Below are 18,013 nucleotides of genomic sequence, written 5' to 3'. Positions count from 1 at the left end.
AGCCACACACAGCAGGTCTGCATTATACAAACAATACAATTTCTGTCTGCATCCCAAACGAATTCTGTAAAATGAAAACAGAAGTGAGCAAAATGTGGCTCCTGGACATTGAACTGCACCTCTCAGCTTCCTTACCACTGACTACGCCAGTTAGGACTACTAAAGACTGCAAGTCCACAACAGCTGAAGGGCTGCATTTTGTCCACCGTTGTATTAAAGAAGTTCTGTACACTAAAATTTAAGATACACATTTCTCAAAAGGCATTCTCTATGCAAGACTTAATATTATCTTACCTAGATCTACAGAAATTTCATCTGGGACTGGAACCTTTAGATTCTGCAACAATAAAAAGAAAGACTATAGAAAATATGTATTTTTTTTCTTTAACTCAAAATGGCACTTCCTTCATCATTGTAGAGATATCCTTGTGTATAAATGTATAACACCAGGCTTTATACATATGCACAGTGAATATATACAAATATACAGTGCCAGGCATGCAATCCTTCTTCTGTTTAATTCCCTTGGATCAAGGCCATTATGTGTATGAACTACTTTAGAAATATGAGGAATTACATATTGTTTGCCCAAATGTAGTCACTGGTGTACAGAGTATTTGTTATATTCTAGTCTAGTTACTAAGACTTGACCTCTGAAACCTTCAAACCAAGAAAGGAAAAATTAGTTGTAATAATAAACACACAAAAAGATAAATGGTATATTATTCTTTGAAACTTACTGCAGATTTATCCAAGAAAAACTGATTGAACTCAGCAAAGACGCGACGAGTCTCTTTGGAGTTTGTTTGCTTGTACAGGTCCGCAAAAAGATAGCAAAGCTATGGAAAGAAATAAACAAAATAGGAAATATAAATAAAAGTACACATATCTATCTTTCAACACTGTGCATTAATTTCATTTGAGTTTCTGCAAATAATAATAAATAAATAAATAACCTCAGAACAAATTCAATGTTTTTCCTTCACACCACAAAAGGCTACTACTATACTGCCTCAACCTGGATCTAGCTATACAGAGTTTCACCATCCATTAAATCCATACTGTGGAACTACCTGTAAACTGACCCCTTACCAAAGAAGCTGGGTCAAACTGGGATACAACGTGATGCAGAAAAACAGCCAGGTGAGCAGGGCGAGATTTCAGCAACTCTATGTTTTGGAAACAGCTGCACTGCCCATTGATCTGTAAAGATAAAAAAGAAGTTATCAGAACCAGCACTTCAAACTGTGTGCTGCCTCTAACCCCTTTTTGCCTGTTTGAAAAAAAAAAGAGAAGAAAAGCTCAGCACAACCTTGCTTCGTGTTCTTTTTACAGCAGCCTGTTCTCACCCTGTTTCTACACAAATCTCTTTCTTGCATGCATACAACATACACAACCAATCCCCCGACAGACAAAATCCCTTTGAAAGCTGGACTCAGCAAATATTGCCCCAGGGCTATAAGCCAAATAAGCTAAGAAATTCAATTCAGTTTCAGCATGTTTACAAATTAAGCATAGTGAAAAATGGCTGTCAACAGACATCTTCTAGGGAAAAATAGTTACTGATGGCTAAGGTCAACCATATCAGTAATTCCTCCAAAAAGGAACTCCTCGCCATCCCCATTCCCATCCCCCCAAAGTTACAAAATCCCTTTGCATATTGATATTCCAGACTGACATGGGTATGTTGGAGGTCTTTAAGCAGAGGCTGGATGGCCATCTGTCAGGGATGTGTTGACTGTGATTTCCTGCATGGCAGGGGGTTGGACTGGATGGCCCTTGCAGTCTCTTCCAACTCTATGATTCTATGACTCTGAATTCTAAGGAGAAATCTGCTACTCAGGCACAGAGAAGCAATCATATCACAACTCCTGTATTACAATCATCAAAATACATTTAAAATTTTACCTGTTCCTGTTCACCATCAAAATCATCATCTTCCGCTCCTATGATTTGAGGTGCCATACGAGACGAGGGGCTACCAATACTAGACTGGGAGTCCTGAGATTGTAGGGTGAATTAAAAAAAATCAAAGCCATTACTCTTTGCCAAAAGGAGATAAAACAGACTCCCCCCTCCCCAGTACAATATTTGTATTCTGATAATGAAACCAGAATAAAAAACAATAGCTGTAGAAAGCATATGTTTGTTCTTTACACTGCTTGCTTTATTCAATGTTACCCATGTTTCAAGGTCTTGCATAAAATTACTGGCATCAAATGGAAAACAACACATAAAGCAAAAATAAGCAATCAGAATCATGGAAATTATATTCTGCTTTTAATGTTTGAACTATTGCTGAAACTGGTACTTTATTTTATTTTTTATCAAAGGGCTGTATGGTGTGTTGAGAAATATAGTCTACCGGAAAGAGCTACATTGGGACATGGTACGTGAAAGAGGAGGAGAACAAGCAAAAACAATACTAGATTGCCTGCTTTTGTTCAAGCTGGACTATTGTATCCATCACAACAGGGACACCTTACACCAACCACCTTGGGGGATGCTCCTGCATGAATGGAGCTAGATATTGTTGAAATAAGTACTGTATGTAGATTTTTGGTTTTTGCATTTTTATATCTGCTGGAACCATTTTGTGGACTGCAGTAGAAAGGCAGGATAAAAGTCTCCTAAATGGATAAATAACTAAAGCTGCAAGGGACTGACTGCTTTGTGGGACAAAGAAGTGCCAGTTCTTGAACATTAACATACATACACAACACTTTTTACCTGCTCAAGCAAAACAACTTTATAAGCGTTTATTCTGGCCAAAAGCCACTAAATTCTGGGAACTAAATTCTGGCCAGAATCTAGCTTTTGTTTTGGACTTCAGAAAATGACCATCTAAGCTAAACATTCTTTAAAAGTCAACTTTCATAAAACTGTTTCCATTATATGTTTATGTTCTTCATTGACTTCTGTGACATTAAATACTGGAGTACTGTAACATCAAAAATACTTTTGAAGCTGTCAATAAATCCTCTGTGCCAGATATTGGTTTCCTTGCAGGGAAAAATAACTCTCCTCCCTATTGTCAAAGCATAACTGGCCCAAGCATAGCTACACAATTTGTCTTTTGGGTTCAAAGGCACTACAGGGAGAAAAAACAACAACAGAAAACATTTGTGGCCTTTGCACATTAAGTTTCATCTCCAGCTAAGTATACATAACAGGTGTGCATACACAGCTGGTATTCGGGGAACATAAGTATGGCTGAACCAGACAATTACACACCAAGACTAGCTAGTGATTTGAGAGCAAAACAAGCACAAGAAGTGTTTCCCAGCATTGTGTCCCCAGACGTTTTAAACTAGAGATCCTGGGGGCTGAGCCTGGGAAAGCCTGCATATCCTCTACTACTGAGCTATTAGTTACCCCCCTGAGCTTGTGATAAGGAGCTACTTTAACAGACACAAAATCCTGAATAAAATGTGCTGAGAAAGTCAGTAAGATGAGAAATTCAGGTTAAAAACTTCAGTTCTGATCTCTTTTGTATTCCGTTTTTCATCCAAACAGGAACACACACACAAAACCAGATCTGAAGTTCTTAACCCAAATTCCTCATCTTGCTGAATTTTTCAAGTGATTTATTTGTCTTGTACTGCTTTTACTGTATTTGGTTAGATATTTACAATTTACTATTTTAGAAATTTGAATATGGAGGTTTTAACTCTGTTTTATGTAGACTGTCAGCTATCTTTAGCTGAAGGAAGGGCAAATATAAATAAAATAAATTCTATTCCAACGAAACTTTAAACAGTCTTCATTTTTATACAAATTCAACTAATTTACATTAAATTTAAGATTAATATATTACTCAAAAATTCAAGCATCCAGGCTGTTTACAATGAATGCAACAGGAGCTGCTAACAGGGCTTTATGGGACACTCACTGTATCTTGATTTTCACTCTTCTCTGGGCTCTCATCAAGATACATTCGTTCCCTTAGGACACTCTGGGGACTCTATTAGGAAAGAAACATAATAAGAAAAAGAAGTCATTACTTTTTGACAAAGGAAGCCCAGAGCAAAACCAACAAGGGAAGGGCAAGCATGTTAATTCAACAACATCCAATTTGTAAAGCATACATCAACTTTTTCAAAAAAAAGAAAGATCTAAAAATCTTAGGGAGCAGCATGTAAACCAGCAACCATGGGTTTGTTACCATTATACAGCCAAATGAAAACACTTCACGTTGGTTTAAATGTCTTTTCTATTTACTGTGTCATCCCAAAACTACTTGCCCTCGAGGCATGGAAGAAAAATCATATAATCCTAGTCTTGTTTTTTAAAAACAAAGACAGAGATAAACAATGCATCTTCATCACTTCTAACTCGCCTCTGCTTTTCTCATTTTGTTTTCATAGAAAAGCCACTGATAAAATTCCTATTCATGTCCATCAGATGTAAGCTCCACAAAGTGCAACTGGAGCTGTTTCCTGCTAAGTGGTCCCTGAAAATCAATCTGATTTACACACTTATATCAATTAAGAAAAGAATAAGAAACCAGCCAAGTAAATCTGTGGCCCATACTATCTTACTACAAGAAACAGTTTTGACAGGTCTTTTTACTGAATACAGACACACAAACACCCACCTCTAAAATATGTATGTAAAAGCCACCTGGTTGTTTTTTTTTTTAAAGATCTAGCATTTCGACAATCTTGTTATCTTCCCTTAAACTTCTACTTCAAGTGCATACACTTGAAAGTACTGACAAATGACTGTTACTATTTTCTCAAAGTAAACTATTCCTGGCAAATTCCAAAGAGCCTTCCACCTCACCATGAAAATGTCCCCAAATATGAAGACAACCAACATTCTCAGAAAGTAGCCGAGATCAGATCTCTTGTTCTGTTACTAAGAAAAGGTCTATCAGATTTTGCCTTAATTTCCTAGTCAATGGAGTTTCCAAATACTATAGTGCCGCTTTTGCCCACTGGTTCAAGTCTTCAAGAGAAAATTCTCTCTCACAACAACTCTCATAAATGCAACCCCTTGCAAAATTCTTACCCCCCCCCCTCTTTGAAATGACGTTTTAAATAGTTTTAACTTGCACACATTTTAGTGCACAGTTTCACAGTGCTTGTTCTGCCAATGACAAGATTGAAGCACTGACTGCTACTAATTTTCACCTGTCTAGCAGCTCACATGCACAGATGCCAAAGTCTTTTAAACATATCAAGTTTCACAATGATAAGAAGAATGATTTTTTTTAAAAAAATTACAATTCTAAAAATTAAGGAGTGATGACAGAGAAATTAATGCCAATAAAAAACAAGTCACTATTATGAGCTGAACATCTTTGAGCTCCACTGCTCCACTAATAAACTACCCCAAGGATGATGCACCATGATTGGTGCCCTGAGTGCTACAGCCTAGACTGAGAGATCCCTCTAAGTTTCTAGAGATGTCAGTTAATAAGCAATACTCTTTTAGCAGATGGCAACGAACTGAGATAACTGTGCAAGAACCAAACTCCTACCACCTCCCTTTCACAGCAAACTGCCCCTACAAGTTCGAGTCATCCTAACCACAAAATAGATTCTAACATGTTTGGTACTGTTTTCTTCTCTCTTCTTTAGGAGAGGCCAGCATCGTTCTTCTTTGCCCAGCAACTGGGTGTGTACCAGGAACCCCAGGTTTGAAAAACATGGCACTCCTTTTCCAGAACTGCTGAAGATGCCCTACAAATCAGGTTTCCCCACAGCATTAGGCCCAGTTCTGAAACTTCTAAACAAGAGTATCCTAGCAAACATCTTATGCATATGAAAGATGAGCAATTTTGTGGGATCAAAACTGAAGAAAAACTTGTGGAATACAGAGCAAATCTAGCTGAAATGGGAAGAAATCTGTGAAGCGTCTTTGGCCACTTAGTCTTACTTTCTCTCCCTAACCCATCTCATAGGATTTGCTTGGAGTATAAAGCCATCTGGAGGTTTGGGGCTTTTTTTCGGTTGAAGGATAGGATAAGAAGTCAATAAGCAAAAATAGCATTTATGGAGTTATGAAGTGAAGTGGAAATTAAAATCTCTGCTGCTTCAAAGATAGAGAGGATAATAGAGAATGTTACTCATCTATATGCCTCTCAGTCAGTCAGAGAATTTGGAGAACTGGCTGATTGAAAATGACAGAGCAGTGGTTTGGACAAATCTTACTGGTCAAGTGATGTGCTGCTTCAGGCAAAGTGCTCACCTCAGGTGTATCACTATTCGTGTGGGAGCTGTCACCAAAACTGCAGTCTCCTTTGTTCAGCCCATCCCCCCTCTCAGCTTCTATCTCACTGATCTGCAAAGACTCTGTAACAGACTTGGAAGACAAAACTCCATCCTGAAAGCAGATAAAGATGAGTAAGAAACAGGAAGCACCCCCATAATATGGTGTTTTAAGAGAACGTTGTTTTGTTTTGAAAGAGGAATGATTTGCATTGTAAAATCATTATGTAAGATTTTACAGGCCACTATTTAGAAAACTATTTGCAAAAAACTGTATTAGCTTATGATTTAAGGGATACAAGAAACCTGTTCAAAAGAACCAGGCCCAATGCACACAGCCCTTCTTACAAGGCCGTCTTAACAAAGAGAGGGTATGTAATTTCTCATTACAAGGTTTTAATTTATCTGTATCGTGCTCTCCTTTGTCAATCATCAGTTTTTGTGAGCTTAGTTAGAAATGAAACCAAGCTGTTACTTGTGCGTTCCTTAATTTACTGCACTTGAAGGGCTGTGCAGGCTTGCATAAACTGGCATGAACACTGCTAAAAACAGCTTGCTCCCACACAACATTCCCAACTAGGACAGTATGATCAGGATTAGAAACACTCCCATTACCTGAATGGAGCCTGTTGCTTTGGACAACTGTTCCTGCAGCTGAGGGATGTGCTTCTTGGCTTCCTGGATCTCCTTGAGCACTCGGGAGGTAGGGGAACGGCCATAATCTTCTTGCAAAGACTGAAAGAATTTTGGAAAATCAATAATTATAATTGTCCCTTTGCTGCATCTTCAGAGCAAAAATCCCATACATATACACAACATTTCTATTACACTGGTAATCTGTGCAGTAAAGATAGTGCAGGACTTATACTTGTGATCCAAAAAAAGCGGGAAAGTCAAGGAAACACCCAGGACAAGGACTTTCGCCAGCCTTGTGAAGACAAATCTGTTAAATTGGTAAAGCTTACAAATGTGTAACAGAAATCCAGTTTATTATTATTTAAAAATGTGTATGCCTCTGTTGTATCTGCAACTGCTTTCTTCTGCCCATAACAGCAACAGTGCTGTTGAAATGATCTAAGTTCATTTGGTGGTGAGGCCAGGCTGCAATGTGCCTCCCACCTCTGAAAGTAAATTGACCTGAGACTTCTCCTCATAAACAAAATTGTACTATCATTCATTTCAGATGTTCAGTGGCTACTCATTCCTCTAAGGCACTGCTTCCCATGCTATCCAATACGAGGGACCAGCAATTTATTCTCCAGATGTGCTAGGGTCCAATACTGGTCCAGGGATCACCATTTTGAGTGGCAATACTCTAAGGTAAGTGCATTACGCTTGCCTGATAACAGTGAGCATAGACTTAATCAAAGAGTTTTTAAAATATACAGCCATTCCAGAAAACATAGTAGCATTTTCTTGGTACATTGGTATCACACATAGCCTCAAACTGTCTACATTACATTGATGCCTTAGTGATAAGCAAGGCATTTCAAATATAGTGCATGGGGCTAGGGATGTCTCCTTCCCCATTTTTGCCACAGTTGGTTTAACCCAGCAGGCTTTGGGATACAGTAGGGGATCTTCTTTCACCTCTGCTCATTCCTATCCACTTTAGATTGCTCTTCCTGTGTCCTACACTGTGTTTTTATATTATGCTGTGTTTAGTATGATCTGAATCACCTTGAAATGGGTAACTCAAAAAAGTCAATAAATACTGTAATAAATAAATGGACAATAACAGCTAATTCCCTCCTTTTTTAAATCCAGAAAATTTCCCTCTGGTACCTGTAGCCGCTCCTGTTCTTTCTGCAGCATCTTCCGCAAAATCTCCACTTTCTGGCTGTGAACAATATTATTTTCTTCCTAAAAAGAAGAGATGATCAACTTTTACTTCTGAGGAGGGTTTAGCTCTTCTTAAAGCAATTCTGAATAGTAGCTATCTTCTAAATTTATTTTACTTATTTATTTTATAAATTTATTTATAAATTGGTCTAATTGTGTTTAAACAGACTATACCTTATCTATACTTGGCAATTATGTAAATACAACAACACTTTCACCAGAAGTAATCCTATCTCTTCTGAGTTTCAGAAGAAAATCAAACACACCCAAGACATATGGTCTAGAAACAATGTTATTCAAAGAAGAGTAAGATCAGGGCAATTGCTGTGCCTCATATCCCTGACTCCTTATCAAGCTTCCTTATAAATACAATGACTGAGTTGCAAGGAGGAATATATACTGAAACAAAGTCTTATAATACAGTGGCATACAGACCTTTTACCCTTGGGACCCTCCTTTACATCTAAATGCAGACGTCACTCCCCCCTCAACACAGTATATGAATGGAAATATTTTGTTTATTTAGTTTGTGCATTTTCATTCATACATTTATATTTTAACATTTTATAAGGAAATAATATTCAAATTAGAATAATTTTATTTAAGTGAATTCAGTATTTAACTCAACACGTGTAAGTTTTACACATAAAATAGCAATAGTAAGTACATTTCTATACCTCTTATCTGTGCACTTAAGCACTCCCTGAGCGAGAACACTCTTGCCCCACTGTTTGAGAACCACTATTGTAATGTCTCTCAGGCCTTGTGGCCAATCAGACTGGATGGAGCAGGACAAACAGTATTTTCCTACCAAACAGACCAAGCCATTCCCCCACCCCAACCATCACCGCCAGAAATGTTTAGCTCTTACCCCCATCAGCACTGGACTAGTTATTCTCTCTGTGTTTCCAGATGCTCCAGGTGAGTGAGGAGATGTCATGATGGGAGACATATGACCAAACGCTGCTGGATCCCCCTCAGAATCAGCCAGAGGAATCTGGGGCGACCCTGGTGGGCGCCCTTGCACAGTGAGCGCTACATAGGACCCCGCTGGGGAAAAGAAAGGTAAAATCTCAAACTCATAGGACTACATGAGACTAAATTTACTTTTCCTCTCTTTAATTTGTCAGAAAATCAGCTCCTTACCACAGATGATGTGGCAGGGCTATTTGCTAAAAGAAATCATACATGCCAGCAACACAAAACATTTCACAAAAGGACTAATGACTGTAGTTCTTCAAGTGGTCCTCTGTGACCTCACACAAATGGATTACCAGTCTAGAAGGTTTCAAAAGATGCACGGTGCAGGTGCAAGATAATTCATTTGTATGAGTCACAGAGACCACAAAGCCGAACTCTTGTTATTAAGAGTCAGCATGACATCTCTAACGTGTGATGCTTCTCAGATATTTTGGATATTGGCTCCAGTAGAACAGAGGCACCAGGGAGAGGTATCAGTGGCATTTTCTGTTTGGAGGAATTAGTAAAAAGCTAATGATATCTTGGAGGCTAGACTAAGTGCTTGCAACTCCTCCCCCAAACACACTTGTCACTTTGAAGGCTTGATGAGTATCTAAAACGGTATGGCTTCCATTGTGTTCTAGCAAAAACTCTATATAAAACCGTGGCACTGGAACACTAAACCATATCCACAATATCTTAAGAGCAAAGTAAGCACATAATTTCCCTTGGCCAAATTACTCTTGTTTAAAGAACAAGTTGGTCATTTGTCATCCTACTGTCTTTAGCTAAAATGTAAGTGCATTAGTACAGGTAGGTCCATCAGTCACAACGAAAACATGGAGTGACTAACGAAGGCACCAGGAAAAATTATGTGTGAAGGGCTAACAGATATGCAACTTTATTTCCTACTTTGGTTAACAAAACAAGGAGTAAAGGGTTGTACACTGAGGGGGAGCCAAAGGTATTTTCCAAATTATTCACATTTCACTTCATACAATATTATAGAAATGCACTGCAACTGATGGATCGATATAATGGCTAAAAATAAATAACTCCCTCCTGGTTGCATCAAGACAATTTGACCTCCACTGTTCATCCCATTTGCAGAGGAATGACTCAAAGAACAAAGTACTTGTATGATTTACTTACACTTTATCAGTTTCACCACCTCCAAATGGTTTGAGTGTGTTACTAGGGTCCCATTCACCTACCGAAAAGATATAAGCTACATCATTTCTGATTTTCAACATGAAAGCTATGCTTCACTGTGAAACTAAAATGATTTAACTTCTGGCAGGAATTTTTATCCTACTAGACAAGATTACACTGAAAGTTCTAATGAACCTTTTTAAAAACAACAACAACTTTCAACAGAAGGATCAAATACTCAGTACAGCAGTGAAAATCTTTGGAGACATTCTCTATGTGCTATTTTAAGGTAAAATTCTTTAGACTACTTGCTGGTGATGTGAAGTGAAAACTAACAGAGAAAATGAAGTGAATTTTAACAACACAGCCACGAAGCAGAAGTTTTGGCTTCTGCTTCTGAAAAGCTCAGAGTTTAAAGTCCTTTTAACAGACATAAAACTGAAACCTTGGGTAATATGCAGGCGCTTACAAAGCATGGTTATGAAACAAGAGTGCTTTCCATGAAAAAAAAGCAAGCATCTGGCAACAGGCACTTCTTGCTTATTGCCAGTTCTAAATATAGGAAAATACACAGTGCCTTAAATATTCCTGAGAGGTACGTTTTGGCAAAACACTGAGGCCATGATGAAGGCCACTGAAGCATTCTTGTGACTCTCCAACAGCAATTGACTCTTTGGATATCAAGTGCTCCTACCTTAATGATTCGGTCGCCAGTTTGAACTCCAGCCCGCATGGCTGCTCCATCTAAAGGCAGGAAACAGATATTTTAGGAAGGAATACATTGTTTGTATCAGTTTTGCCCTCTGGTGTCCAATCAAAATACACCTTCCCTTTCAGGTTACACAAGACCTACAAAGAGTGTATGTGTTCTCCCACTGTTATACTGTGGATTCATATTCACTAACTATTCCAGATCAGAGCTTAGAAATGTTACTAATGATACTAGCTCTTTTGGATTACAACTCCCCAAAACCTACAGTCAGTATGATCATACTGGCTAGGGAATTCTGAAAGATGTAGTCCAAAAAAGTAATATTTTCAAGTTCTATTCAGGACTTTGCCTGCTTTCCCAAGGCACTCATTTACCCAGGAAAAGGGAGGGGATGGATTCATCCCTCCAAACCTTTTTCCTGGGCAGATGAGTGCCTGCCTTCCCCAAGCACCGATCCACCTGGGAAAGGGACAGCAATAGATCCATCCCTCCAAGCCTCTTTCCCAGGCACATGGGTGCCTGCCTTTCCCAGACACCTATCCACCCAAGAAAAGGGAGGGGATGGGCACCCATCCACCTAGGAAAGAGGGATGGATCCAACCCCTCCCCTTTCCTTGGGGCTTGGGGAAAGGAGAGGGGTTGGTATGTGTACACTGCCTGGCTTTTCCCTCCTAGACTTCCCCTCCCCAGAGGAAAGGTCCATGAGGGAAGAGGAGTGTGCGTGCATGTGGCCTTGAGTTCACAAATAATCAAAACTGTGAGTGTCAGTGTTGCGAATGTGGAGGGCCGACTGTATAATGTTTTGTATATTACAGATACACAGTACATATGCAACATATGCATGCTTAAACTGGTACACTGAATGACCCTCACAAGAATACTCACCTTCTTTGACAGACTGTACAAAGACTGGATTGTCTCCACTGACTGTCAACCCAAATCCATTTTCATCCCGCTGGATAATAACACAACGCTGAACAAGACCTGTACCGGTGGGTGGGGATAAAAGCAAAGAAACTCAGGTGTTACACCAAAATCTAATCACACTGAAAGATAACCACTATCTACAGAATTAAATCTGTGCATAAAGTGAAGCCAGGGATGGCAGTGAGAAAAAAGAAGAACCAACACTAGGGGATCTGGCCAGAAGCGAGGGAATTAACACAGCAGGTAAGTCACGCTTATAACAATGATCACATGACACAGGGATACAGCAAAAAGAGGCATATCCATTACATTTTGAAATAACAAAAACATTTTAAAGAACTGAGCTATTAAGTCATTCTGCACAGAAGGCCATATTCTCAATAAAATTCTACACAGCACATATATTTGTGATAAATCTGTCTCCAGCTTCAGGATTGTGCAAGGAGCTCATCATTCTCAGACTTGTTTCCAAAACAGCCCATGGGTTCTGTTCTGATTCAAAACATGTCAAAAAGCAACCCACAGAAATTAAGAAACAGACCAAATTTACACAGGCCCTTCTTTAGAGAAGAGGGCAACTGCACAGAGACATGCAGGCCTGTCTCAAGTTCTTTGGTGCAACCATGCTACTAGAACTCTGATCCCATTTATGTCAATCCTCTTGCACCAAATGAAGACATTCATGGTAAAACAAAACAAAACAAATAGGCAAAGAACAACCCTTAAATAACCCAACCTGCACTTGTTCACTGACCTTCAGTTCTTTAAAATGATTAAGAATAGCTAAGCCTAAAATATTATGATGCAGCACATGATGTAGAGAAATAAACAAACATAATTTTACAAAATTCAAATTCATTTAAACTTCTCCGACACATGGTTTTAGAGTAAGATTTTAGCTAATCCTCCTGTAAAGACCCTTCCGGATGTTGTCACAATACTTTGTTGGAGAAGTTAGATAGCTTCATTTCTTGGGTATGCATGTTTTAATTTCTCTTATAGAGCATATAGATACTTCTTCTATAAATCACTCCTTTGCTTAATACACTTGGTACAAAACCACCTGAAAAACCTCCTGGTACAGTTTTTCAGTTCACAAACACTAACATTAAACTCTGGTGTTAAGACAGTAACTTGTGTTATAGTCGCAAGACAAATGGACAGTTCAATGGTATGCTGTTTGCTGCTTTTTGTCAACCTACTACAAGATGCTGGAAAGTCTAAAGCCATTTAAAAAAAGAAAGGGAAGTGCAAAATATGTCAATTCCTTTAACATTCACCTGGATCAAAGAAATAGTCTAGAGCATTGGATTGGATCTCTTCAACTTTGTCTTCATGGTGTCTATTAGGATGCAACCATTGGACAAAATGTCACAAAACAGAATGGAAAAGGAAGTGTGTTGGGATATAGGGATGTGGTTCAAGTAAGTATCAAGTTCTCTTCAATTCTCAAATGATTTGCTACTAATCTGAGATGGCCACACATTCCTGTTACACCCTCCTGCGAAGAACCAGACTTTTGTATTTCTTCCTAGATTCATTTAACTACCTGAAAATTACAAATTTTGAGAAACAGCTTAAGGGAATCGTAGAAAGATCTAGACTCACAATAAAGGCCGTGGAGTGTACTATGGAGCTCTTCTTTCAAAATATAAAAGAAAATGATGCTTTTTATTGAATGAACATCAATGCTGCCAGATCCTCAGATGGAAGAAGAATGAATGCAAAACTGATCTTGTAATTTCCACAAAGGGAAAACTGCTTTCCCTGCCAACTTTACATTTCCTTTCAGAAGCAAACACATTTCTCCTTTTTTAAAAAAAGGAATTTCAACAGCTCCCACTTCAAAAAGGTAACTGCCACACCTCTAATCACTTTTGCCACTTCAAGATATTTCCTCCCTAACACCCAAAGGCAAGCAAAAACACTTCAGTCATCTGCAATACAAAGCACAGCTTTCTTTACTTGCCGGCTCTTAAACAGCTTTTTCAGTCCAAAGCAAACATTGCAAATTTTTCCACACAGATTTCAGCATCAGGAGGAGGAGAAAGAAGAGGAGTAGCAAGAGAGACAGCAAAGCAAAGGACAACTGAAAGAGAAGGATGGAATCTGATTCACTAAAACCTAACCGTAGACAGAACTTGAACAGGAAGTTGGAGAGGAAGCAAAAAGGCATGTGTTAGGAAGTCTTGTTTAGTTAAAACATACATGAAAACCCAGAACACAGCAGAGGAGAAGGAAATACATTACAGATACATTCCAACAGACATACAACACTTTATTTACTTTACAGAAAATTTTATAGCATTGGGATTTCCCGGCAGCATATTAGGGAAAAGTTGCTACTGCTGAAGCTATGACTGATATTTCAATCAATATTCTAGCACTTCCGTTTCTGCAAAAACACTATATAAAACAGTTCCTGCGAAGTAGAATCCTTCCCCCACAAATGGGATTCTAGTTCAATAAAAATTAGTTGCTGTGTTCTAAGAAGACATCTTTCACTTCTTTGCAGGGCCTCTGCAACCACCGGTGTAGTTGCTACAGACATCTCTTTAGAAGCCACATTAAAAAATATGTGATTAGGAGTAAAAGCTAGTTTTGAAATGAATTCAAGCACTAAAAAACAGAATGATTCAATGCAGCAAATGACCATGCTAGGTTTAAGATTAAATCGTCATTACAAAATGCTGTGCAAAAACAACAGACCCCAACACTTTAAGGAGATTATGGAGTCAAGACAGAGTCATTGTCTATCCTATAGACATCCCATCTTCCTTGAAACATAGATACTTATGGTTAGGGGAGAAATCAAGGAAAGTACAAGAAATTCACATGTGCAGGCCCATATAGCTTTGAATTATTTTAAAATAAAGCCATGATTCATAGGTCAAGGAAGAACAGAACAAAAAATGAAGCCATTTCAAGAGACAGAAGCACAGAGAATGCCCTTTGTTCAATTAATGGAAGTACTCCAGTATTTTGGATTGCAAAGACACTCATACTCTGCTATGGGGTTCTAAGCAATTTTTTTTTAAATTATGTAACATAAGGAGAGACCTTTATGTGGATAATTCACTCCCAGGGAGTGGGAAAATGGAATGGTAACTACGTTAGCAGTGATGCCTTTAGCTTTAATGTGACCATTTTGCCTGATTTTAACCCATAAAAATACACAGGTGTCTCATTCAGATCCTTCAGTTTGCTTCCCCTCAATGCTCCTTTGAAGGGAAGCACCAAAGAGCCACCACCGCCACCATTTTCCTGCTTGAGCATTCAAAAAGGTCAGAAGCAGCGCCACAATGGAGAGACTAGAGGGAGTTGGTGGTTCTTTTAGATGTCCCCAAGATGGACTAAGCTCTCGCCATTTCCCACTCTCACCTGAGAAGGGGATGGTTCCTTTCTTGACAAGAATTAAAGTATAGTACTTGCATTGACCCGTGGATAAGTCGATTCAGGTTTTTTGGGGTCAATTTTTTGACTAAAATTTCTGGACTTATGCACGAGTATATACAGTATTTGAAGAAAGTGAAACAGCCATTTTCTTTGCTTTGTCTTTGCATCCTTTTTGACACGTATGCATTTTCTTAGCTCTACTTGTGCCTGGTTGCTCCCCCCCCCCAAATGTCGCATTTACTGTAGTTCCTTCCTCATCTATCCAGCCTTTAGGGTGAGCAGAAACAGTTATGCCAGCCAGATGTTTGTAAGTTCTTTGGCATCATTTTCTTTTGCTTCATCCTTTACATCCTTTATCATATGCCCCTAAGTTTTACGCTCGACCTATCCATGAATCATATCGAAATCCATAATTATGGCTTCAAAACCTCCCCTCGACTTATACATGAGGTCAACCTATAGCTGAGCATAGTTGAGTATCATCATCAGTATTACATCCTTTGGTTTGCATATCCACACCTATTCAGAAGCCCCTGATGCAGATATTAGTTGATGCTCTTCTAGCTCAAAGAAAGGTTTCTCATTAGAGAATGGAAGACAATACAGAAGACATCTAATGTTGGTACATGTAGGTTAGTATTTATCAGCAAGCTTGCACAGGTAAGCCACGTTAAAAGCTCAGTCATTTTCCCTGCCGCAGAGGAAACCGTACATGGCAGGTAAAGGGCAGAGGCCTTGGGCATACAGAACAACTGCACAAAGCACACTGAACAAAGGCACAAGGCTGCAGTGGCTGCTTCGGCTTACCATATGTCTCGGATCTACTCTCGTCCGAGCTACATTTTGTCTTCCTGGAGGAGCTGTCTGCACGAAAGCAGGAGAAAAGGAGAAAAAGATATAGGAAATATGGAGACCAACATGGAAAAAAAATTCATAAAAAACAGAATGATTTGAATAATCAGATTAATTCATGCAAAACACAAACAAGGTATGGGCAAACATAGAGGTGATAACATTTGAAATCAGAATGTGAATACAAGAGATTTGAATTATACAGGTAACACCACACTGCAAGGTTCTAGTAAGGAAGAAAAAGATACCACGAAGCTCCACTTTTAATATATCAGACAGTGAACAGCAGAAGATGTTTTACTTCTATATGTGCAACATGCAGAGTACCCGATACAATGACTACGCTGTGTAAAGTAATAATGAACTGTTCCAGCCACAAAAGGGAATGGCAGCAAGTCTTAAACCTAACTGTTAGTGATTTTCCTCTAGCTCTGTTATCCAGAACCTGTAGAGAAGCTTACAGTCACATGATATTTCATGTGTGCCTAAAACAGATTACCATCACTATTTAAGATGCAAAAACCCAAGAATTCTGAACATCCCTCATCAGAATACAAAGGTACATATTAACAGATTGTGCTTTCACAGGTGAGAATACAAGTATTTATTATTGAAACAGATTTAATTTCAATATTCCTTTAAAACTACAGCTATTTTGCACAGTAATTAATTAATTAATTATTTAATTAATATCCTGCCTTACTTCTGGTAGAGGACCCAGCAATTGCTGCCCATTTTGATGTCATGAGCCCATTTCACTGCTGAAGTATCACTTTTCATTCAATCTCATAGTCAAACTCGGAGGCAGTTCTCTCTTAATTTCACAAATCCCAACAGACTATGGATTGCACTAGCAAGAATTCCTAAAGAGATTGATATAATAAACACCTGGTGCATTGACCACTCTCTGTAGGTATGTATCTTTGCATATCACATTCTGCAGCCTTCAAAATCAGCTCTCGCCTGCTGCATGTTCTTGGAGAATAACAGACTAAACAGCAAAGTGCACAGACAAAAAGCAACACACCACATGGGGCCAAGAGGCTCACCCGCAAGCCAGTCACACAGTTAGGAGCACACAGCAGTCACTGGGTTAGTAGGTTGGGGTGGGTGGAACCTTCACATGCAGACTAATTTCCAAGACAGCGTTAGACTCTGAATGCAACACAGATGGTCTACAGGTATAGGGAAAAAGAAGAAAGTGAACAGCCACTTCCAATTAGAAGTTTATAAAAACACAAAATCCTTCAGTGGAACTTCACTAAGAAAAGAGCTTCTTCAGCTAACAGAGTCAGTATGTACTATTTAACATTCTTCCATAAAAAGAATACTGGGTAAAAACAAAAAAATTTCTAGCCTGCCAGCAATCAGCATCAGAAACTAATAAGGAAATGGCAGCATGAATATACCAAAAGGAGCTTGGTGTATTGGTGGTTGAAAACAATGTTGTGCTAAAAGGAACAGATGTAGCAAGAACTACCAGAAAATAGGAGGTTGAGAGCAACACAAATTTGTCTGAGGTCTCCATAACAAAAGCTCTCAGCAACCCCTTGTTTGCACCAGGACACTTGTGCTGACTGCTAGTTGTAGTGTTTGCTCATTAGCAAAGTAGAAATATGTACCCAAATCAGCATAATCCTCATGCAGCTTGCAGCTGTTGGGTATGCCAACTCAGCAAGCTTGGCAATCACACAACAGAAAGTCATATCCTGAAGCCTTAGGGCCACACTTGTCAGATATCCCAACAAGAAGGTATAAGGGACTCCAATTCTGAGTGGAGGAACAAGGCGGGAAGAGGACCATCCCATGGTATCCTTGCTTCAATCAAATATGCAGCCATGGAAGACTCCAATTACAGTAGTTTTTAAAAAAATATAATAATGGAAGATTCAAACATGCAGTTCATGTAATTTGGCTCTAAGGTTAAAAATACCGCTGCCATCCGAGGATCAGTGGT

General features: G+C 38.9%; 1 protein-coding gene across 6 annotated transcripts in view; it reads right to left on the bottom strand.

Moving 5' to 3' along the window:
• Positions 1 to 18,013, bottom strand: part of ARHGEF12 (Rho guanine nucleotide exchange factor 12) — a 79,504-nt gene that overhangs the window by 27,100 nt on the left and 34,391 nt on the right. For 2 of the 6 annotated variants that reach the window (XM_042471866.1, XM_042471867.1), the window contains 14 exons: positions 17,106 to 17,231; positions 16,012 to 16,068; positions 11,767 to 11,865; positions 10,864 to 10,913; positions 10,170 to 10,227; positions 8,929 to 9,107; positions 8,001 to 8,078; positions 6,831 to 6,950; positions 6,196 to 6,330; positions 3,893 to 3,964; positions 1,909 to 2,001; positions 1,093 to 1,203; positions 741 to 839; positions 295 to 337 (listed from right to left, as the gene is read on the bottom strand). In XM_042471866.1, the coding sequence (XP_042327800.1) occupies positions 295 to 337; positions 741 to 839; positions 1,093 to 1,203; positions 1,909 to 2,001; positions 3,893 to 3,964; positions 6,196 to 6,330; positions 6,831 to 6,950; positions 8,001 to 8,078; positions 8,929 to 9,107; positions 10,170 to 10,227; positions 10,864 to 10,902 (1,027 nt within the window). In that variant the 5' untranslated portion in view covers positions 10,903 to 10,913; positions 11,767 to 11,865; positions 16,012 to 16,068; positions 17,106 to 17,231. The remainder of the gene's footprint in view (positions 1 to 294; positions 338 to 740; positions 840 to 1,092; positions 1,204 to 1,908; positions 2,002 to 3,892; positions 3,965 to 6,195; positions 6,331 to 6,830; positions 6,951 to 8,000; positions 8,079 to 8,928; positions 9,108 to 10,169; positions 10,228 to 10,863; positions 10,914 to 11,766; positions 11,866 to 16,011; positions 16,069 to 17,105; positions 17,232 to 18,013) is intronic. The other 4 variants (XM_042471862.1, XM_042471863.1, XM_042471864.1 and 1 more) reach the window with 2 other exon arrangements.

Source organism: Sceloporus undulatus, chromosome 6, assembly GCF_019175285.1.
Source record: "Sceloporus undulatus isolate JIND9_A2432 ecotype Alabama chromosome 6, SceUnd_v1.1, whole genome shotgun sequence".
Lineage (NCBI taxonomy): Eukaryota > Metazoa > Chordata > Lepidosauria > Squamata > Phrynosomatidae > Sceloporus > Sceloporus undulatus.
Note: the sequence above shows the minus strand (reverse complement) of the source record. Positions and strands in the feature narration are given on the sequence as shown.